The following is a 23,750-nucleotide window of genomic DNA, read 5'->3' on the forward strand; positions in this document are numbered from 1 at the left end:
ACCAGAAGGCATGTACCACATCAGCAAGGTGCAAAACGAAAAAGCCTCCTCCCATAAATGCACTGGTATGTAGATGGTTCCCACAGCACACAGAGTGCTCTTGCATCTGGAAGCTTTGGGGATTGTTTGAGGGAATTTTCAGCTTTAACATTCTATCTTCCAAGGGATTGAGTGAAGTAATTGATTTTAATAGATTTGTAATAATAGTAATAGATTTGTTTCTTGTAATACTGTAACTAATTTGATCCTTCTTGGTGTGGGTAAATTGAAACTGTATTTACTCATTCTTTGCCAGGTGCATTTTTATCATTAGCATTCGCAACTCTCTCCAGGATATCCTGTCTGCCATTCTTAAATGAGGACCCTGTAAAATCGGTTTGGGTTTTTTAGAATGACTCATTTTAAGCCTCTACTGTGACTGTCCCCAGGGATAGGAGGACCTAAATGAAAGTGCACGTGGGCTCCCATGTGGTGTTACTGCTCTTACTGAGGGTTAAATGACTGTTCAGCCCATGCTCATTGGTGGAATTTTGTCCCTGCGTATTGTAATCACCCAAGCTCCTCGAGTGTTTGTCTTATCATCAGATCAATCTGTCAAATTTAACATTGTCCTCTTAACCAATGGACAATTTGATTTGATGTCCAAAGATTTCCTTTGATTTCACTCAGTACTTTATTGTAATTATTCAAGTTCCTTTTACATTTTTCAAACTGAAAGCTGACAGAGCATGTAACAGTTCCTTTACAAGCTTCATGGGACCATTATCTAACAAACATTGAGAAGATTATAAATCATAATAACTTTGGTTAGTCCAGGCTTGTGTATCGAGGGGAATAATCCTAAAGATTTTCCTGGCCCAGTAGATGATGATATTGAAATAGACTGATGATATTGTGTGGCATACTAACAATATAGAAATAAAAAAATATTTCAATGCTATTACTGAATAAAAAAATTGGAATGGTTCATATTCCCAAGTGACACAAACAATAATTATATTTGCTCACAGCACCAATGTCATGGGCAATGGACACTCCAGTGTAACATCATTTATACTGGAGTTCAGAGTAGTCACAATGTCTTATCCATTTTAATGAGTATTGCTTTTTTCTCAGAGACCAAAGGAAAAACAGTAAGCCATGACACAGAGTAATGCGATGCTGCTGAACAGACACTGTGGAAGTTAGCAAGCATTCTGTCTAGCAGGGAGCAGGTCCCACCAGCCCACACCTCTTTCCTTACTGTTGCATCAGTTTGCCCGGTTGCGGTTTGTTACGTCTGTGCGTTTGTCCCGCTGTCATTCGTTTTTTGGGACTTTGGGCTTGCCTGCCTGTACCCACAGCACGGTTTCTGAACTCAGTGAACTGTACTGAGAGCTTTGAAAAACAAACCAAAACAGCGGTGTTTTGGTTTCAGTGTTCCAGTTGTCTGGAAAGGGATGAAACATTCTTATCGCGTATGCGCTGTTAAAAAAAAAAAGCAGTGGCTGTGTGTCTCTGGAAATGGCCACAGATTACAGGCTACATGGAGACAAATAAAAATGACAAATGATATCTGCAATGGAGTCTCAGTATGTTTTTTGGCTGAAGTTATTAATGATAGTCTCTTCCAGTTTGGTAAAGACTTTTATTTTTGTTGAACATGAAATGTCTAGCCAAAAAGCTGTTGCATTACCAGAGGGCCTTTTTAAAAAAAAAAATCATCAAAGCTTTCTGTTTCCACATGAAAGCACCACTAATGACAGCTAAATGAGTGCCACGTTCAGCTTCCTCATGTTTTGAGAGAAACAAAGAGTAACATAAAATACCTCCCAAGTCATGTTCAGCTGTAGAGGAAGTTAAAATTAAATAGTAATTCTTTCAAAATCCAGATAATAACCACAGAACCAGGATATAATCATTTTCAAATGACAGTACTGTAATCATCATTCTAATTCAGCCATATTAGTGAAGAAAAACACATCCTAATGTGGCATTTCAGCAACACTAGTACCAATGCAAATTAACCCCTGTTTTCTGATAGATTGCTCCAATAGAAATCAGGCCAACTGTCTCTCGCTAGGGAGCTTTGAAGCTCGGTGTTGAATGTTTGTCTCGGTGCAACACACACACACACACACACACACACACACACACGCATGCACACACACTCACGCATGCATACATACAAGTAGATTCAGTCCCTGCTTTAACTAAAGCAATACAGAGTGTCCCCTTACATGGTCCAAGCTGGGCGCACAGTCTGCAGGATTTCTTTGGGATTATCTTGTGAGGGTTTCCCAGAAAGCCCCTAACAGGGAAGGGCTTTCCTGGAATCCTGATTAGAGCATAGTGGCAAAAAGCCAGTGGGATAGGGTCGCTATAACGTGCTGCCCTTGATGTCACATCCTGCTGAACACACATTTCACTCCTGTATGGTCACTAATTGGTCATTGTCCTTCATGAATGAACAGGAATCGGTGACAAATGAGGGTGTTTCAAGATTCACGCAAAGAGGTCAACACGAACTCAGTGAGGTCAGTGGGCCGGAGGCCTGACTCTAAAGGAATACTATTAATGGGTAAGCAGTGGAAACTGAAGGAGCAATGTATAAAACATGTTTACACATGCAATAATTGTACCCTATAAATAATAATATGTTTACTGTACTCAAAATGGAGTAACCCTCCAAGGATGGAAATGGTGGTAGTCTTTACCTTTTTAATGTGGCCTAATAATTCCCACAATCCCCTGAGGGAAAGGGAGTAGCTTAATGCTTCAATGCTGTGCAATATTCATAAGCTCTTTGAGTCTCCTGAATGCATATGTGCAGATATGGTATTCTACAGCCTAGAGAGACTGAGGGATGCTGGAGTTGTGGCCTCTTTCTGTCTGCCTCCCTCTGTCTCTTTCTCTCTCACTCTTTCATTACATTACATTATTGTCATTTAGCAGATACTCTTGTCAGGAGCAACTTACATGTAGTACTATTTTTACTACTTCACATTTTAGAATAACAGTAAAGACATTAAAACTTTGAAATAACACAAACGGAATTGTGCAGTGACTATTTTATAAACAAATCAAAATTATCTTATATTTTCTTATATTTTAGATTCTTAAAAATAGCCAAATATATTTTTTAATTCATTTTTTTAAAGAAATTCATACATAGGCATCGACTTCACTATTAATATTTATCAAGGAAAGAACAAATGTCAAGCATTTAAACGTACGTCTTTACAGCAAAATGTCTTTGAATCCATATTTCCCATTATCTGAATCAGGTGTGTCCAAACTTGACTGGCACTGTGATACTGGTACAATTCTATGCATTTTATACAGCTGGATAGTTACTGAGGGAATTGTGGGTTATGTACCTTGCCCAAGGGTACAACAGCAGTGCCCCAGGAGAGAATAAAACCAGCAACCTTTTGGTTACAAGCCCCACACCTTACCACTACTCCACACTGTTGCCCTTTCAGGGCCATGTTATCCATAAAAATGCAATCCATTACTATTATTTCCATTTTTGCCAAGTGGTTTTCAAAATGGGAAATAAAGCTTGAAAGAATCAGACTTATCCAAGAATCAATTCCAAGTTCAATTTTGTGAGAATGTTTACACTCACACACACACACACTCATATGCAGACACATCATCTTAGCAAGGATATGTATTGATATTCTGTCAGTCGCTCAGAGTCCTGTACTGTTAAACTGGCCCACTCCCCTCTGGTTGCCACCAGTCAAGGTCAAAATGCTTTTAATGAATCCTAATGTCCAATCAGCAGTCAGAACATGCCCTTGATACCCTGTACATTAAAATAACACTCAGGTTTGCCCTTGAGCTCCTGTTACGTGGAGCCAAAGTCCACAGGTTTAGGTGCCTCAACACTGCAGGTGTTTACCCTGAAGGGGACAGGGGGTCATCTCCTCTCCACTGTAAGTAAATGTTTTGGACAGCTTTGCGCGAGTGTGAAAATATGCTGCATGTGCACTGGATTTTGTTTATTTGAAAGCATACATGTGTATAATATTCAGAAGGCCAGTCAGTAATAGTGAGTGTTAGGAGGTCAGTTAATGAGTACAGTAGTCACATAGTCAGTGATAGTTAGTATGAGTAGGTTAGTCAGTGATAGTGACTGTGAGGAGCTCAGTCAGTGATTGTGAGTGTGCAGGGGTCAGTCAGGGCCAGAGATGATGTGTAGCTCAATCAGTGCTAGTGAATAATACCAGCTCTGTCAGTGTCAGTGAGTGTCAGTATCTCAGTGAGTGCCAGTGAGTGTGATTAACTCAGTGTCAGTGAGTGTTACCTCGGTCAGTGCCAGTCAGTGAGTGTGATTACCTAAGTCAGTGCCCCAGAAAGTTCAGTCAGTGCCAGTGAGAACGCCTGCAGGAGCAAAGTGGCCCCTATGTTCACAGCCTGCCCATTAGGCTTGATGTACCATAATTACAGTAGATTGCAGCACTGCCTATACAGTCACGCTTCATTTGGCTCTATTGCAAGGAGGATGGGAACAGTTTAGATAATGCCCATAAAATCCCTGGTTTACAAACATTCACATTACCAGGGAAATCTTTGTACTTTTCACATTAATTATGAACACCATGTATTTTCATATTCGTGGATCTGAGTCAGTTGTACTACGCAAGCAACACAAAAACAAAGACTTTCTGATTTTTGGATTTGATCATTAACATCATTAATGCCCCCATTCTATCTAGAAACATTCACCATGGCATCTGAAAAACATGGCCACAAAGAGCTCATAGAACAAGCGGGCAACAGATAATCTACGACTGCAAGAAAAGGCATGACCCAACGAATAACCTCCTTAGCAAACTGAAGGAGCTGAAAGCGAGCTGTGGGAGCTTCATGTGAGCGGTAGCTAAAGGCAGACAACGAGTAGGAAGGCCCTTCTGTTGGGGGATCCGTGTCCTCTGCCCGAGCATGAATTGATTGAATGCATCTGCACAGTGTTGGCACGGCACGGTAGAGCGCCACTACTGTGTGAACCTTCCCCATTTTATTAGGCAAGTGTGACACAGCAAAAAAAGGCAGGGATTTTTGGCTGCGATGCATATGGGGTCACTGTGTCCCTGTGTGAGAGCTCTCTTGTGACTTGGTGAAATTGGCTGAAATTGTGCCACTCTCCCTTATCTGAACAGGTTGGTAAAGCGCCACCTGTAGCTGTGCGAGGTCACTTGCATCAGTGTAATCTTGCAACAAGTCAATCAAAGTCTGGTCTTTCTGTGCTGAACTTTTCTTATGCTTTTCTGTGTGAAAGTTTTCTTCTGTTTTTCTTCTTCCATACTGAACTTTGAGCTTTTCTTTTTCTTTTCTTCGTCTGTATGGAACTTTGAATTTTCCTTTTTCTTTTCTGTTTTCTGTATAGAGCTTTGAACTTTATTTTTTCTTCCTCTTCTTTATGGAACTTTGAACTTTGTTTTTTTCTTTATGTAACTTTGAGTTTTTCTGTTTCTTTTCTTCATCAGTATGGAACTTTGAACTTTTCTTTTGCTTTTCTTTTTCTGTATAGAACTTTGAACTTTATTTCTTTTCTTTCTCTTCTTCTTTATGGAACTTTGAACATTCCTTTTGCTTTTCTGTTGCATGAAACTTTGAACAGTTTCTTTTTTAATTCTGTATGGAACTTTGAGATTTTATTTTTCTTCTCATGCTATCATGCATTGTGAAACAACCAGTGCTGATCATGTTAGTGCTTGAGACTCTTCAGAGCAGCACTGTGGCTGCTGCAAAATTGTTGTCTCTTGTTTGAATTTGACCAGATGTTTTCTTGATCGGTTGTGTTGTTCATGAGGCCCTATTACAACTATATGTACCAATTTATCTTTCACTGGTTAAAAGTATAAGGCAAACAAATTCATGCAGATATAAACATCACAGGCATCTAAGAAAATACTTTACACAATTTCTATTGTAACATTGTTGCATGTACTTTTGGTACTTAGGGTACTTAATGGTTGCTTATGGTAAAATTGATTCAACAAACTCATCATGCTCTCCTGAGTTGCAGGGAAGCATGAAGGTGGACATGTTTGGTGTATGGAGGCAGAATGAATCCTGGGAAATCGTCTTTGTCATTGAAATAGGGTAGCAGTAGCAGCTGTTTTGCATGCACTGTGTGTGTCTGCACTTTGGCCATAGTCCCTGGAGCTGTGCGTGTCTGCACTATGATCACAGTCCCTGCAGCTGTCTCTCTGAACCACAACGGGGAAACTTGTTACAGACCAAGCAGGATCTCTGATTGCACCTATATATCCACAAGGCAGCAGTGTTCAAGCATGATAAATGAGCTATATGCTCTTTAAGGGTCAAGGACTCCTTGTGGTGCACACATGATGATTAAAGGGTGAATTACTGCTTGATGGAAGCAAATTTCCACAAAATGATGATCTTTCAATTTTAAAAAGATAACACGCAATGCAGCAATTATAACACAATGAGTGCTGAACATAAAATGCAGACAATAACCTCTCAATTTCCAATATTTCTGGGTGTGATGAATTCAAGACATCTCAAAATCATGAGATGACTCAAGCTCCAACTGCGGAAAGAAATCCTTTGTCAAACTTTGGTTTTAGCGCCATCTACTGACAAAACAGTACTATCGCTAGTGTTGATCTTTCCTTTGGACATACTGTACTTTTCCAACTGAGAATGCTCATGCAGATAAGATGCAGAGAAAATCCATGTGTTGTAGAGACTTACGGCAACAGCTGTGGATCAAGCATGATCAGAAAGGTAAATAAAATAACATAAAATTTCTGTAATGTTGGCCAAAAAAAAAGAGTCAGAGCGGTCAGCCTGTGTCTTTGAATATGCATAACTCAAAACTTTTCATTCATAAATTTTAAAAGAAACAGCAACAACAAGACAGACCTGTCTCTTGATGCAGCCTTCTTCAGCGTAATTTCATTATGGTGATGCTCTTAAACAGAATGAATCACTGTTAAAACAATCAGAGGACTGATGCTCTCTTCAATTAACGGTCCTCATGGAGTTTCAGATATATAAGAGATATATACAGTTAGGACCTTGGATTAGTTGCAAAACTACAAATGAGGTGCATTAGACCCACAGCTAGCTCCAGACACACTGGCCACTTTGGCCCCGCAAACATACCTGCTGTCACTGGATGATCTACTTGCTCTTTCTAACTGAACCCCTCATGCTAACTACCATCGACTGATCTACCCACTGCTACGAATGGAACCTGTCATGCATTACATTACATTACATTACATTACATTACATTACATCACATCATTTAGCAGACGCTCTTATTCAGAGCGACTTACAAAGTGCACCACTGTGCTAAGAGTACAAGAGGTCAGTAAGATACAAAGTTAAGTGCTCGGCTAGTGTGGAGTTTTTTTCTTGTTTGTTTTTTTTTTTTTTTTTTTGAACATAGCAATCAATAGGATAGATAGACATACATAGGGGGAAAGTACTTTTTAGCTACAGATACATCTTGAACAGATGATTTTTAAGTTTTAAGTTTTAAGTTTTTTCTTGCCTTGATGTTTCATCTTCCTCTGCTTGTGTTCTCCCTCTTCATTGGTCATGCTAGCTACCATTAACTGATTAACTAACTACTCGCTGTTACTAACTGAACCTCTTATGCCATTTACTATTGACTGCAGTACTTGCTGTTGATAAGTGAAACCCTTTTGCTAGCTACAACAGACTGATGTACTTGCTGTTATTAACTAAAACCCTACTTATGGGTTAGCATACACTCACCATTGGACATGTTACAGAATGATTTTGGGGTGAAGAAAATATTTTCTATTAGCATGTCATGTATATGTACTTATGTAGCTCAACATTAGATGTATTTACATAGTTTAAAAATCAACAAATTATCTAGCTGGATAAAATGGATTAAGTACCTTAATGCAAGTCAAACTTACATTCTGCCATATTGTCAGCTGGGCAGTTGTTAATTTGGGGGATAAAATGTTATGTTGTTATAGTTTCTATATAGTACATTAGTGCGGTCTTCTCTGGAATGTTCTGTTTGAACTGCTACTCAATCAGTTCTGTAAATTGGAACAGAATGTAGCATAGAGCAGTAATTTGTGACTGAATTGCTGTGAAATGGAATTAGCTCACTCTTGCAATATCTCGTTTGAGGGTGATGAGGTCTTGTGTTGCAAAGTGCAGATTTTTGTTCCAGCAGAGCTCTCAATAAGGCTCAGTTGAGCTGTTTATTGTATTTGGATTTTTATACGATGTCTGCACATTTAATTTATTGGTGGTTTTTGTTGTTCTGTAGTTCTGTGTTGATGGTGAGACAGTGATCGTGCTGATAAAGCTGTTTTCTCCACATTTATTCATTTATGCCCTTTTCCCAAATCTTGGCGGCTGTCTCAATTGCAGTGAACTGTTTTGTCTTTTCTAAGTCTTTTTTAAAGAACTAATAACTTGTCAGCAATAAAACTGAATACCTCTCTGCATTACTAGATGAATCGAAATAATCTGCAGAAAAACCCTTGTTTGAATTTTCTCTTTCTCTTTCACGTTAGAACAAAATGCACTTTTAAGAAACCCTATTTGTAAACAAAGACCCAAAGTCAACTCCATATGCCTCAACACCTAGGAGCTTTACAGAAACCAGGGCGCAGAGGACAACGGCTTTTTATGAATGAGAGTAGTGATTTTAATTTGACTTAATTTCGTTTTACCCATGTGTTTTTATGTTTTTCTAGATACGTAGCAGAAAAACACCCAACTAAAATTCCTATAATTCTCCACTAGAGGACACTATCGTATTGCAAGAAACAGTTCGTAGGAGGGCGGACTTGAAAATGGTGTACGAAGTTTCTGTAAGCGAAATCTTTTGACGATCCATGTTACACATTGCGCCCACCACTCTGTTTTGCTAGCGACTATATTTAATTAATTTGCACCATTTTGTATGATGCGAATCTGGCCACGCGAAACGTGGTTATTTTGTAGGCATCAGTTAGTTATGCTAGTTAGCTAATTGTCTAGTATACATCGTTGTACAACATTAACGAGCGCTGAGTTTTTCCATATTAAACAGCAGCATGAAGATACTGTAGATTGTTCGATGTGTCGTCAGCGTTCTAGTGGAATATGGCCAAAGGGCATCAGTACTTCAGTACTACATCAGTACTTCAAGATAACACACGCGCCTTGTCCCGACCCTCTTGCCTGACCCTCGCTCTAACCCAGAGGGTTAGGGATAACAGCTGGATATTTACTGAGGGTTGTGTACCTTGCCCAAGGGTACAACAGCGGTGCGCTAGGTGGGATTCAAACCAGAAACCTTTCGGTTAGTAGACCTGCTCCTTAACACTACGTCATACTGATGCATTGGATACTACCACTACCTCCATTAGACGAATATGGTATTTGAATTATACGTTAATACACGTATCCGGAGCATAAATAATAAGCATGGCGGTCAATTTTACTGTATGAATGAATGAATGAACACTCAGTCGAGGACCAGTGGTGCGGAGGTGACGACTTCAGCGTATTTTAATCAGAAGAGAGCAGAAATAGTGACAAGCGACTTTGCGTTTGCGTTCACATTCATTCATTTGGCTGACGCTCTTATCCCGAGAAAAAAAGGTTACGACTGGATTTCAGGGTTCAAACAGATATGAATCACTGTGATATTTACGTGATTATCCAGCGCTATCTGCCAAAAGACAAACAGGGTCGGTCTAAAAGGGGCAGGAGAAGTTGGCGTGATATGTGGGGGAGGTGTATACAAATCAAGACCATAATACACACCGTCTTCCGCCTAATTAAACAAACAGCACAACATTCAATAGGGTCAGTGGATATACTACTCTCATAATACCTGACAAAAAGGTAATTAGCCCCCCCCCCCCACCCCCCCCCCCCCCTTCCTAAACACCTCGACTAAAATTTCATCAAAACCGAAGTTATTTACTTAGAGGGAAAAGTACGTACAATATGAGGGTTATTACCTATGTATCTTAGACACCAAACAACATACTGTAGAATTTATGGTAAATTACTACAAACTGGAGTTGCCAGTAAACTACTGTAAATATCACTCTTTTACAGTGAGTTACTGTAAAAGACAAAACTACAAATAAATCATTCTAATTTGAAAACAGCTATGCTTTATAATTACAGTAAATTGATATAACCCTCTTTCCAGTAAACACCAGTAATTAATGATTTATGTGGGCCTACAGCAATGACTCCTGCTGCCAATAATTTCTTCCATTTTACAGGGTTTTGTACTGAAATGAAAATGAAGTTTAACATTATGTGTCTACAACGATATCTTGGAGACTGGAATTTCTGTTTACCATAGATTATAACTTAAAAATGAAGACAACAGTGATAGCCTTCAGAGACAACGGAATGGTTGTAAGCCGTGTTATAGTTTATAACCATGCTACAATTAGGCTCTGCCGTTTCCAGTCCTTTCGCTTCCTCAACAGAGAGTGGGTGCCAGTTGAATTCTTGTCTAGTCTACTTGACTTGACTTGCTGACGATCTGACCACATATTTGCTCGAGCAAACAATATTTAACCTTCTTTTACTACCTCTTGTATAAATTTGCACCTCATTAATTTTGGGTCTCTTTTGGCATTTTTTCCTTCATAAATGGAAGAAAGTGCAAAAAAAAATCATGGTTAAAAGCAGGCTTGCTTAATGTGCTTGCAACACTCTTCTATTTTTACATTTTCGCTTTCCTTAAATAAACAGAAAACGTTTTAAACTGATGCTGGTACAAAAAATACAAAACAGAAAAATTGCAGAGGGTGTTAGCCATCAGTTTTCAGAAGTACTCACAGACAGTTGGCCACTGACTCGCACGTCAGTTATACTTTATTACATTTGACAGTTAATTATGAGAAAAGCCAGTAAGATATGTGGGTAATTGGGGGCATGTATTCGTACTATCGTACACAGTATGTCTGAGGTGAAAGGGGTGTGGTTGTCTTTCTGGTCTTCGAATAGGGAAGTAAAAAAGCAGTAAAGGAACTCCCTGCGCAATTTCCCATCTCACTTAAGACTGCAGGAATGGACTTTGTCTTTTGCGATTAAGATCGCTGAGATATTTAAAGTAGACAGAAAAAACTAAGATGTTCCTCTTCGTTATTCTCCTCATTGGACACTGCCGTTGCGATAACACCTACACCTTTGAGCGAAACATCACTGACTTTGCTGTTGCAAATGGTATGGTTTACATCGCGACAGATGACAGACTCCACCAGATGAACAGCAATCTTTCATTAGAACATCGAAAGGACACTTCCATCACAACGCCTCATAATACGGTGAAGATTCTGGTGCCATTTGAGAGAAACAACTCATTGGTCACCTGCGGAACAGGGCGTTGTGGGTACTGTGAGGTACTTGATTTGAACAATATTTCCAAAACCGTATACGACGAATCACTTAATATAGCTTCAATCAGCCCCGAAGACTCGTCTCTGGCTTTCCTTGTGGACCTTGGGCATGGTCCAGAAAGCACATACCTTCTGGCGGGAGCGGTCCAAAGAGAAGACAAGCTGAAGGAATGCGGCAGGGAGGGTTATTTAATAACTCTGCGGGACACAAAAGAATCTCAGAATGGTGGGATATTTTCGGCGACGGGAGACCGTGGTGTCCAGTCCATCCGCTCAAAGGGGAACGGATCTGTTGAGTTTGTGGACGGCTACCAGTTGGAATCGCGGGTGTATTTGTTTTTGAACTTACGTGATAAAACATTACAGCAAAACCGAGTTCGGGTCCTGTGGATGGAGACAAAAAAGAGCAAGGATGATACACTGGGATCCCTCAGAGGTCTGATTCTTGAGTGCTGTGAGAACACGTCTCGCGCGCTAGTGTCCTCTGCCGGAGCGCGTAGCACCTCTCTGCAGCTCTGGGCAGGTGTCTTCACAGCCAGTAACAATCTTGAACCTGACAACACCGCGCTAGCCATTTTCAACTTCACACTGATAATCGCCGATGGTGGACCTACAAATACGGACCCGGATTTTAACGTAAACGGTCAGGTTAGTGGATGCTGCCAGTTTCTGGAAACTGTTTGATTTAACACTTGGACTGCAATGTCCACCTAAAATGTATGTATTATAAAATACACAATAGCATTGACAAATGTTTTGAGAAAATGTGTTTCAAAATATAACAAAGAATGAATTGCAGTGATATGATATCGTATGTATCGTATCAGATTACATTGCTGTAGTGAAGGAGTTAATTGTCCAAAATGATGTTTCACAATGTGTCATTATTCAGCGTGGACTGTAAATATATGTCGGGTTATACAGTACAATGGAATTGTAATATTTATCTGCCCCACAGCTGCACATCTTACATTATAATTTTAAATTGATTATTAGCGCAGTCTGGAGCTGTTCGTAATTTGCATAGAATCTGTTAACGCACCGATACGTCTACTACACAGCACAGCTTGCGGTGGCAGCGGAGCATTCATTAGTTTTTCTTTGCACGAAGCGTTGTGGTGCTCTCGTCAGAGGGTGGCAGTACAGATCAATACAGGGAAATTCACATATGAGGCATGTTTTACTTACAACAACAGGAGTTATTAAGCTATTTGCTTAGTGAATACAGAGCTAATATGTAAAGAAACGTTCATAACACGTAGCCTGGTAATAGGAGCAGAAACAATACCACAGGTATAAAATAGATAGAATTACCGTAAATAGTTGAATAAAAGTAATCTGAGTGTGAACGCAGTAGCTTTGTCAGTGCGAGTTAGTGCATAGGGTAACTATGGCAGGAGCTGAAAGCTACAAAGATCATATTAGTCTTCCTTTCCTTGCGTCTTTATATTTGTTTGCGCCTCGTTAATTTGGGGGTTTGCTTTTCCTTTTTTAACCTAAAACATTCTGCAAAAAACAACAAAGAAAATTGGTATTGTTTACTCACGTTTTCTCATTAAATTCTTGTTTCTTTTCGTGACGTCATGAATGGGAGCGTCTCGGACTTTCATTCATCGCACATATGCAGTAACGCGGCCGTATACAAAGCTTCGTAGCAAGTGGGCAACACTTTGCCACATTTAGCCTACATTTTCGTTTACAGTAAAAATAACCTCCGACTGACAGACTACAAATACAAAGCATCGTAGTATTGCAGGACACATTAGTGGTTTTTCATAGGTTGTCGTAGTTGGCCAGCGACTCACATGTAAGTTATAGGTTACTTTATTACATTTGAGTTAACTGTGTGCCAGGTCAGTCAGTTAGATCGTTAATTGGCTAAATGTAACTGCCCTACTGTATTGGCTAAGCATGTGAAGAGAGGGCTGTGGTTGTTTTCCGAGGCTCGAATATGGAAGTTAGAGCTAGCGTTAAGAAAGGAAAAGAAAGGAACTGAAGTTCAGTCGAGTGCGCGAGATGGAACCTCTGCGGCTGCGATTCATTTGACTTCACTGCATCGTGGACAGAAACATGCCGTCGGTTTTCCTCGTTGTTCTCCTGCTGCTCGGATGCAGTGACAGCTTCACGTTTGACGGAAACATCATTGATTTCGCTGTTGTAAACAGTACACTTTATATTGCCGCAGACGACAAACTCTACCAGATGAACAGTAGCCTTTCAGTAGAGCGTCTAAAGGACACTTCTAACACAACGCATCATAATAGGCTGAAGATTCTGGTGCCTTTTGAGAAGAACAACACATTGTTCACCTGTGGAGACCGAAGTTGTGGATACTGTGTGGTGCATGATTTGAATGATATTTCCAAAATCATACATGAAGAATTTATAAATGTAGCTTCCATCAATCCTGAAGATTCGTCTCTGGGGTTTTTAGTCGACCTTGAAGATGGCCAGGAAAGCACATACCTGCTGGCTGGAGCGTTCCAGAGAGAAGAGAAGCTAAGAAATTGCAACTCTGAGGGCTATTTATTAACTCTGCGGAGCACAAAAGATTCGCAGACGGGAGGGATATTTTCGGCGATTGGAGAGCAAGGTACCCCATTCATCGGCACTAGGAGGAAAGACGTTGTTGAGTTTGTGAAAGGCTTCCAGCTGGATTCGCGGATTTATGTGTTTTTGAATTTACGTCAAAATAAAACGCTGTCACCAGTCCGTGTTCGGCTTTTGTGGATGGATGCAAAAGTAAATAAGAGAAACACGTTATCATCCCTTGGAGGTGTGACCCTGCAATGCTGTGAGGACAAGTCTCGTGCGCTGCTCGTTTCATCTACCGGGGCTCATGGCAGCTCTCAGCAGCTCTGGGCAGGTGTCTTCACTGCTGGTAACGATCGCGTCCCTGTGAACACCGCGCTAGCCATTTTCAGCCTGACACAGATTATCACCAACGGTGGATCTACAAATAAGGACTCCGATTTTTGCCTTAGTTGTACTGGTCAGGTTAGTGAATGCTGTCGGCTTTTGAAAATTCTTATGCCTCACACACATAGGCCTACACACACTAACATACACACATACGTCACATAGCCTACATGTATTTGTTAAAAGCAAACGTTTGCGTTGTTGCGAGGGCGTGTTTCAAAATATGGTGGAGAATGAAATGTCAGGTTACATTTACTCATGTACTGCTGGCTGAATAGTTGATATTATTAATCCATTACGTGCATTTCAATGTACTGTAATGTATCCTTCAGAATACTGAGCAAATTCAACCTGTGGCGGTGAACCCGACGGCAGTGGTATTCCGGTACTCCTGGATGACGTCAGTGGCCTCTGTGACGCTCGGTTCCTGGCTGGTGTACTTTGTCGGGACAGGAGATGGTCAGTTAATCAAAGTAGGTGCTCAGCACAGAAGTTCCCGTTAGATATGACATCTCTTGAGAGGTGTCGCTGTCTCAGCTATCATTAAAATGGTTGCAGATAACCACTGTATAACCCATGCACACGCACTTTGAAATATTAATTGTTTTTAACATAACTCGTGAGCCTAAGAGTTGTGAAACCTTGAAATCATCTGTTTAATTTCTGGCAGAACAAAGCCATGTCAAAGCCACATGCTTTGTGCTGCAACCTTTATACACACTCTGCTGTCAAACAGTACAGCCCCAAAGTGTTCGCAACCATTAAGAGCAATTACCCATTATGGTAAAGTCATGTAATGAGTTTCCCCTTTTTCTTTAAAGATTGCAGTGGACAAGGCCCTGAAAACAACCTGCCCCATTGTCTTGTACAAAGCTGATGACGATCGCAAGATTTCCAAAATGGTGCTGGACCCAGGAGATGAGAAACACATCTATGTGGCTTTGGAGAATCAGGTGCATTGTTGTCTGTCGTGATCCATGCTGTTACATGCTTTTAATCGTTCACTGGCATGGTGGGGAACATGTCCGTGACCCACTGGCTTTGCGTTTGCAGATAAGGAAGGTGGGTGTGGCTCAATGTGAGAGATATGAGAGTCTGACATCCTGCTGGAACGCACAGGACCCCCACTGCGGGTGGTGTGCCTCTCAGAACAGGTCTGTGTCTTTTTTTCTTCATTTTAATCCTTTAAATACAGTATTTTTCTTCACCAATTCAATTAATGACAATTATAATAAAACATTTTAAAGCATGTGTACATTCAGATGTGATTGAATGACAAATGTTATTACCCATAGTGACTTACACAGCTTGGATTTTTACTTGTGATGCCGTTAATACAATTGTGCATGTATGAACCATTGCGGGGTAAGTGCCTTGCTTACGTCAATTGCGCTCCTCCACCTGGGAATCAAACCTGTAACATTGGTAGAAAAGTTGTTAACCAGGCCGTAGTCTACATAATGTACATTTGACCTGAGCTGATTGTTAATCTGGACCATTGTTTTACTATGGTTATAGATTGGCAATGTTGTGAGATACCTTGCTGTTCAATAAACTGTAACAACCTGGCACATTCCTAGAGAACAACACGGTTTTTGCCCTCTGCAGGCATTAAAAACAACTGACAGCCAGATGATCATTAAGGATCTAATTTTTGGTTATTTTCATGAAGGGCTTGGCTGTATCCCTGGAAGGTATTTCTTCATACAAGTCACTTTTAAGCGTGATGGTACAACTGACCTTTCTTTGAGGACATTACTATTTGTCAATTCACCTCTTTAATGAAATCCTTTTTTTCAGATAGTTAGCAAGAACTCCTTTGCCTGCCATAGTGCTTTGCCTGCATAGCACTTACTCCCACTTGCTCCTACTGCCAGTATTTTTTTGTCCTGTAGATGCACGAGCACGAGCAGTTTTATTGGCTAAGCTGACAGCAGTACCATTCTCAGTAAGAGAAACAAGCATTTTCATTTTTCAGTGATTATCAGCTCATCTGAAATGAAACAAGCAATTTCTGTTATTTCTTTCCTGTTCCAGTTTTATGCATGTATTTGGAATGTTGTACATTCATTGGATTTGGAACCTCCATCACAAAATCACAGCCTTTGAGATGATATTGTCATAGGTATTCTTTGATATGATATCCTTTGATATAATAGAGTATGGTAGGTGTGTAACCTTATTGTATACAGAATGCTGTGACAAAAATGTTTTCAGAGACATTGTTGGGAAGTGTCACAAATACATGGATGCAATGCTTTTTACAGACTCACAGTACCTCCTATGAGTGTCTGTTAGCCACCGCTAATGCTATGCTAATGCTACGCTAATGCTATGCTATGCTCATTACTCTCCTATGATCATACTCTGTGATCTTTGCTCTGTGGTCTGTGGTCATATTTTGTGGTCACTGCACTCCTGAAATCATATTTTATGCTCAGTCTCCCCTGTAGTTGTATTCTGTAATCATTTCTCTCGTGATCATATTTGGTGCTCAGTGCTTGCTTATGGTCATATTCTAAGTTTGTTGATCTGCTGTGGTCATATTCTGTGCTCACTGCTCTCTTTCTTCTCTCCAGATGTATGTTTCGTGATGAATGCTCAGGGTCCCTGTGGTTCTCCATTCCCGACGGCTCTGTGCAGAAGAAAATGTTTTCTTTTCAGGTGGATCTGAGTCCTTCTAAAGAGGTAGAGGATTTTTCTTCATTAAACTTTATGCTGAATCCATTACAAGCTTTATACTGAACTAACAACACACTTACTTCCTCTCAGGAAGTCACTGTGAATGTAATGGCCCACCTGAATGAGCAACATACAGGAAGACCCGCCTTCTCCTGTGCTTTCACTACAGAACAGGGGAACCTGTGTGTCGGGTCTGGAAGTGTCTCTCCCTCACACAGCTGCTCCTGCAGCTTCTCCACAGAGAAGCTCCCTGCTGCAGGTTAGTGTCCTCTTACCTGGCCGCTCCTACCACACCTTACTCTAACTTTATTAGCACAACAGGAGCAATCCAGTGTCTGCAAAGCATTTTACAGCAGGAATGTATATATACAGTGCACATAGTGTTTACGTCCGTAGATTATCCATCGAACATCTTTTCTAAGTTTCCTGCTGCTTTTCTTTTCAAACGGTATGGTTAATTTTGATAGCATAGCAGAGAACACAGTTATATTTTTCAAAATTAATACATTTCTTTGTTGAGGGTCACATTTATACCCTTAAAATCAATTTCCACAGCAAGAAATCTACAGTGTTCTGTGTTTTGGAAGTTCAGTGGGAGCTTCTGAAAGTGCACAGAGGCATGCAAAGGCTTCCTGTTTCCCTGGGGTATAGAAGGAGGTGACAGATATGCCAGGAAAATGGTGCTAGCGTATCTTGCCCTTACAGGCTGTGAGAGTGGTTTCAGTATAGGAGGCCAGGGTAAATCCACAGGCATGAGCTGGAGATCTTCATAACAAATTGGCCTTTGCAGGATACAAAGTGTCAGAGAGTTACATTCAGAGTTGCTGCCTAAATAATAATTCACGGCTGGATGACAAGGGGGAGGCCTCTTTGGAGGTTTTTGGAGGTTCCCATCAACATTATATCTAGAACCTTTACGTTCTCTGGAGTCATAGTTTGTGAACAGTATGTCTGTGCTCTCTTGAATGCTATTAAGAATGAATCAATAATTAAAAAAAAAAAATGAAGCATAAATGCAACCAATCACCTTCCTTTTTCCGTTACACCATTTTTCTTCCTTTTAATTTTTTATGAATGATGTTACATTAATTAAGATGCGTTGTTCACAATGTTCATATTAATTGAATCACAACATAATGAAGAAGTTTGGCTTGTTTATTACAGGCCTCAGGGTAAGAGTGCAAATCTCTTTGGGGGACCAGCAGGTCTCTGAAGACTGGACTTTGAGGAACTGCTCTGCCCTGGTTGGAGAGCCCACCGCTGGCCTGTAAGCGATGGCCAATACGCCATACTCAATCACATCCGCACACTGTGGTTATGCTCCTGAGTCCCTTTCACTGCCGGCAAACATCCTTTTCACCAAAACGAGTCTTCTTTTGAAGATGTCTTTTGCTGAAACATTGTGGTTTTGTCACAGGGAATGTCACTCGGCAGTGTTACAGCAGTGTGTTGGTTTGCTGATTTTTTTCTCCCACTTGATTCCTTGTCATTGCATCCAGTCCCTGTGAAATGGTAAAGATTGATGCTGATCGTGTTGATCTGATCTATAATACTGTGTATGTGTCAGTATGCATTTAATTGATATTAATCACACCTGAATGTACTATATACTTTATAAAGCACACTATCTGAAATTTCTGGTTTTGCCTTAATAAAGAATCAAGTAGTATATGAGAAAGTTTACATTTTGCAGGTGTGTACAAGTTATGATATTCATCCCATATCCTGTAGCACACATCTCAAGTAGGAGCTCCTGGAAAACCCATCTAAACTGTCAGTCCCAGCTGCCCCTGGCTCTGTAGTATTACAGTAATGCAGCACATGTGTGTGCTTATCTTGTTCGCAGGTGTTCAGACTGTGTCACAGCTGGCTGCTTATGGTCACATCACACATGTACCTGGATGTCTAAGCCTCCACGCCTGAATCAAACAGAGGTAAGACTCTTTCTCTTTCTCACACACACACAAACACACACACACGCACACACACACACACACACACACACACACACACACACAAACACACACACTAGAGCCATTCTCAGCAACAATAGGTCTCCTAACCCAAAGGTTGTTGGTTTGATTCCTTGGTGGGGCACTGCTGTTGTGCCCCTGATCAGAGTAGTTAACCTGACCTGCTTGAGCAGATAACCAACTGGGTAAAGGATAATATGAAGTTACTGTGCATAAGGGGGTCAGCTAAACATATATGAAACAGTAGGTTTAACCTCGTGTTCAGTCATCCCTCAGTACTATATATGTCATTCTGACTTTGATGCTTCTTCCCTCAGGCCACGTGTCAAAGCTACCCGTCTGGACAGAACATCTCTGTAAGCAGGACTCTTCGCCATCTTCTCCTCTCATAAACAACTTGGCTGACTTCTACAGAAGGAAATAAACTTGTCAGCAGGGCTTTTGAGTAAAGGGGCCATTAATCAGGAAGTGAAACTGATAGCTGGCCTTGCATAAGAGTGGTTCCTCTCTGGAACCAAGCATAATGGATTGCTGTCGCATTACAACACGATGCAAACTTCTGTATTTCAGTAATAAAGGCTAAAATGATACAATCTCAGGCACATGTTGGTAATGTTGCTTAGTCAGCCCAGGAAATGTGACAGTAGATAATTTCTGTATGTTTTGTTTTCATTACACAAGCTATAACCTTTCTATTTATCTGGAGACACAGAGACATGTAACATTTGAACCATTTAAGACACTTTGAATATGGAAAAAACAGGAAGTGTTTTCCTATCCACTGAATGAACTTAGTGTTCATTGAACATGCTGCTTCTCAGACTGTCTCAGTGTTTCAATGAGGTTATTTAACCCCTCTTTGAATCTGATATTCAATTAGATTTGGTGCATATTTAGCAAGCATGTGGCTTGTAATTATGAATGGAGCGTTTGTCTGGCATGAAGTTTCGAAGCTCGAATGCACAGAGAATGGGATCAAGTGGCTGATGTGGACAATGCTGTTTAAATAGCTGTATTTACTCTCTGTTTAATTGGGTTTTCACCATTAAACCCTCCAATGAGGCCTAAATTTTTTTTTTCTCTTTTGAAATGCCAATGCCCAATCACAATTAGGAACAATGATTCTCAATTCCATTCCAATTTTTTTATTGCATCTATGAAATACCCATCATTATAAGATAAAGATTTGTTTGTGATTACGGTGTGTTAAGCAGTTTTTAGATGCAACAGCCAGCTCACGTTGGACTCCAAGTGGGATGAGAGATTGATTTCATGCCAAGCTTTATCAGATATCTCTGTCGTTGCCATCTCTAGGAACCGAAAATAATCTCTGTGGATCCAAATGAAATATCCTTTTATGGGAAAAACAATGTAACACTGAAGGGAGAAAACCTTGATCAAGTGACTAAAATACGTATCCGGGACAAAATGGACTGCAATCCAAAGGAGTAAGTGACTGACGTCTGTTGTGATTTGTGGGGTTTCCTAGAAAAACATGTAAATTCTATGTATTCATTATTTATTCTGTGTCAACCGTTTTATTTTCCAGCTCACATGATAATCACTTTGAGATGGGTTTACTTCAGTTAGGGATTCATTTACAGCTGAAATAGTGTTATCCAATATGTTAGACTTTATAGAGGACCCTTTATAGAGCAGCCTTCTGTAGGCAGCACCCCTGATCTGAGAGATTCTCCTTACTCTGTCGTTCGCTGTGTTTGAAAGGGGGAAAGTCAGATATGCCTGTGTCACACCTGCCTTCTGTCCAGGTCTCCAGTGTGGAACCGCTCCAACCACAGTCTAACGTTCCACGTTCCGAGTGCCAGCAAGGGTGTAGTGACCGTTTGCACCGTGGTCCCTGGGGGGAAGTGCCACGGGTCGGCTGAAATCGCTTACAGGTCCCTGCCCTCCTGCAGCAGCTTATCACCCAACAGCACCTGGGCCAGGTGAGTCCTCTGCTCCTCCTCATAGACAGGGGTGTAGCTTTGTGTGCAGCCGATAGACCAGCATCAGATCCACTATGATAGAGTTACAGTTAACATAAACACTGGTTTGTCTGGTAGTCTGTTTTGTTGCAGTTGTTTTTTTTTTCTGCTGAACATGCTGTCAGTGATCTCATTAGTGTTACTTTCTCAATTGCATGCATATTTCAAAATCAGCATCTACTGTACATTGTTATCATGTTAACTCTTATAGAGTTAGGCATGTATTGACACTCCAGAGAGGTGCTAGCGTCACCCTGGTGTGCCTATGCTGTCATAGATAAAGGGACATACATTAAGGGCAAAATTTGGCTGCTGTAATTGTACTGTGGCCCAAAAGGTCATCCTATCACAGGGAGACAACATTCCAAAACTGAATTTCCAATTTATGACACAGTAGGCTAAACTGAATCAGCAAGACTCTTTCTAGACTCAGCAGTTATTAAACTCTACTACACATTACCATTCCATTCCATGTCATGTCAAACTATGCTACTATACTATAGTATGCTATGCTACTGTGTTATATTATGTACTAAACTATACTATACTGTGCTACACTATACTTGTCAGTACTCCGCCCCCCTAGCTGTTTTGGTGTTCTTCCTGTCTGTCAATGTGGTCCATGTGCTTTTGTTTACTGTTTTCCTTGTGTTCCAGCCCTGCCCCGCTCTCTGCCCTGTCCCCGCCCTCCTGATTACCTGATCTCCTCCACTTGCCTGCCTGCCCACCTGCATCCCATCTCCTTGTCACCCCAGCCCTGTATCTACCCTGCTTGTCTCTGTCTTGTTGCCAGTTCGTTGCAATGATTTTTGCCTGTCTCGTTCCCACCTGTTATTCTGTTTTGCATTTCCTGTGCTGACCTGGCCTGTTCCTCGACTTCGTCTCTGCCTGCCGTTTTGCCCTGATTGCCTGATCTGCTTGTCTGCCCGGTTTGACCCTGCTTGTTCCTGTTTTTTTGATCCCCGCTTTGTCTTCGGACTGCCTGCCTGGTTTTGACCCTGCCTGTTCTGTCGTTACTCTCTTGTCCTACTATTCCAATAAATCGCCTGGACCCTGAGCACTTGTGGTCTGCGTTTGAGTCCTTGCCTTAGCCCTGACATGCATATCAAAACTGTCTCTTTTTATTTCTGTGGTAACTGTAACTACTAACTCATGCTAATTATTTATATTATGTCAATAAATATTTTCTCATTATTTTTCATTTATTTTGTATTCAAATGTAATTTGCCTGGAGTTCTTCATAGTTTTACCTAGTTAAACTTATGATTTGGAACTGAGGAGTTGGTGAGACCTTTCACATCAGTTTGCATTGTACAATACTGATGAAAGGTGAAGTTCAGGGTGAGAGGTTGTGGAGTTAGCACCACCTGACTCTGAGCTTTAGCTCCCATCAGCAGCCAAAAAGTGGCAGCTCACACTGACAAATGCAGAAAAAACTGTCTGATTACTGACTGACTGAATTTGTCTTTCTGTGTTCAACAGTGGGGGAAGGATAATCAGAATCCTTGGCTCAAACCTGCAGTTTGTAGATGGGGTAGAACACGATGGCAACCAGCAGACACTCAACATGAATGCCAGTTCCAATGGAGTAAGTACCCTATTATCATCATTGTCCTGTCACAAACAGCTTCTCACCCATGTTTCACCATAATGACCCCGTCACACACATCTTCCTCACCCTGATTTCACCACAGTGGACAACTCCCATCTCTGTGATCTCACAGCTTGCCTGCTTCCTTGCTATAGGGACTTGCCATGAGTTTGAATGCCTGCACACTGCTGAGCTGCTGTTTTAAGTTCGTTCCTCCTTTTCAGATTGGCTGGTACCAAACACCAGCTTCAGGAGATGAAACAGTCAAAGGTGTGAGGTTGAAGGTGGCGAATAAAACGATCAACTGTCCACCCCTCACCTACCACGCAGACCCGGAGTTCACCAGCTTCACTGCCACGCCCACAGGAGATGACCTACGCATCACCATCAAGGTAAAGTGTAACCTGGGGCTGCAGTCCATCCACCACATGAAAAACTCACTAATAAAGAATTTCACAGATCTACCCAAACTTACACCAGTGCAAACAGGATTGTGCGTAGCATTTACATCTTTAGTTAGGAGTAGATTGTTGATTTAATTTGTCTCATTCACCTTTTTAATGAGTCCAATCTTTTTATGATTACACTCTACCTACGTTCCACCAGAAAAAAGCAGACAAAATGAACATTGGGCCAGAGGAACTGACCATTTGGGCCATGGACCACCGCTGTGAGAACATCATAGTTGAGACGGGAAAAAACATTGGCGAAGATTCCGTGGTCTGTGAAATCAGCAATGAGGCAAATGCAAAGATACAAACAGTCAAGGTAAGTCATCAACCAAACAGTATTGAAACCATTCTAAACTGAAATATGTCATTTTTCTTGAACTTTTGAATTAATAATGAGCGTACTAAAATGTGAATGTCCTGCTAGTATTCAAATGTACATTAAATGTCTGTTTCAGATAATACTGGGATACCGTACATATGAAGTAGATGGGGCACATTCTTTTATGTACCTCATACTGTTGATTTTGTGTATCATACCTTTGATTATTGTCGGTGAGTATTTTGCTTTTGAGGTAAGTTCCTTCTACTAAAAATGAGATAGATTAACCACTTCCATATCCAGTGTGCTTTACACTGAGAATAAATAAGAGGAAGCTGAATTAACAGGAGGTTGAAACCAGGATTACTGCAGTATTAAAAGTAAAACTCATATAATTAGAATCTATCAATATGCTCTGCTCTGAGGTCAAGTCTCACATCACAGTAAATAGATA

General features: G+C 40.8%; 1 protein-coding gene across 1 annotated transcript in view; it reads left to right on the forward strand.

Annotated features, from left to right (window-relative positions):
• Positions 1-13,389: 13,389 nt before the first annotated feature.
• plxnc1 (plexin C1) overlaps positions 13,390-23,750 on the forward strand; it is a 30,973-nt gene continuing 20,612 nt past the window's right edge. Inside the window, exons 1-15 of the mRNA XM_036518351.1 lie at positions 13,390-14,372; positions 14,627-14,767; positions 15,116-15,247; positions 15,348-15,448; positions 16,874-16,982; positions 17,067-17,235; positions 18,141-18,243; positions 18,823-18,910; positions 19,267-19,305; positions 20,264-20,397; positions 20,719-20,895; positions 22,417-22,522; positions 22,750-22,917; positions 23,132-23,293; positions 23,433-23,529. Of these exons, the coding sequence (XP_036374244.1) occupies positions 13,446-14,372; positions 14,627-14,767; positions 15,116-15,247; positions 15,348-15,448; positions 16,874-16,982; positions 17,067-17,235; positions 18,141-18,243; positions 18,823-18,910; positions 19,267-19,305; positions 20,264-20,397; positions 20,719-20,895; positions 22,417-22,522; positions 22,750-22,917; positions 23,132-23,293; positions 23,433-23,529 (2,653 nt within the window). The 5' untranslated portion in view covers positions 13,390-13,445. The remainder of the gene's footprint in view (positions 14,373-14,626; positions 14,768-15,115; positions 15,248-15,347; positions 15,449-16,873; positions 16,983-17,066; positions 17,236-18,140; positions 18,244-18,822; positions 18,911-19,266; positions 19,306-20,263; positions 20,398-20,718; positions 20,896-22,416; positions 22,523-22,749; positions 22,918-23,131; positions 23,294-23,432; positions 23,530-23,750) is intronic.

This window comes from Megalops cyprinoides, chromosome 23 (assembly GCF_013368585.1).
Source record: "Megalops cyprinoides isolate fMegCyp1 chromosome 23, fMegCyp1.pri, whole genome shotgun sequence".
Lineage (NCBI taxonomy): Eukaryota > Metazoa > Chordata > Actinopteri > Elopiformes > Megalopidae > Megalops > Megalops cyprinoides.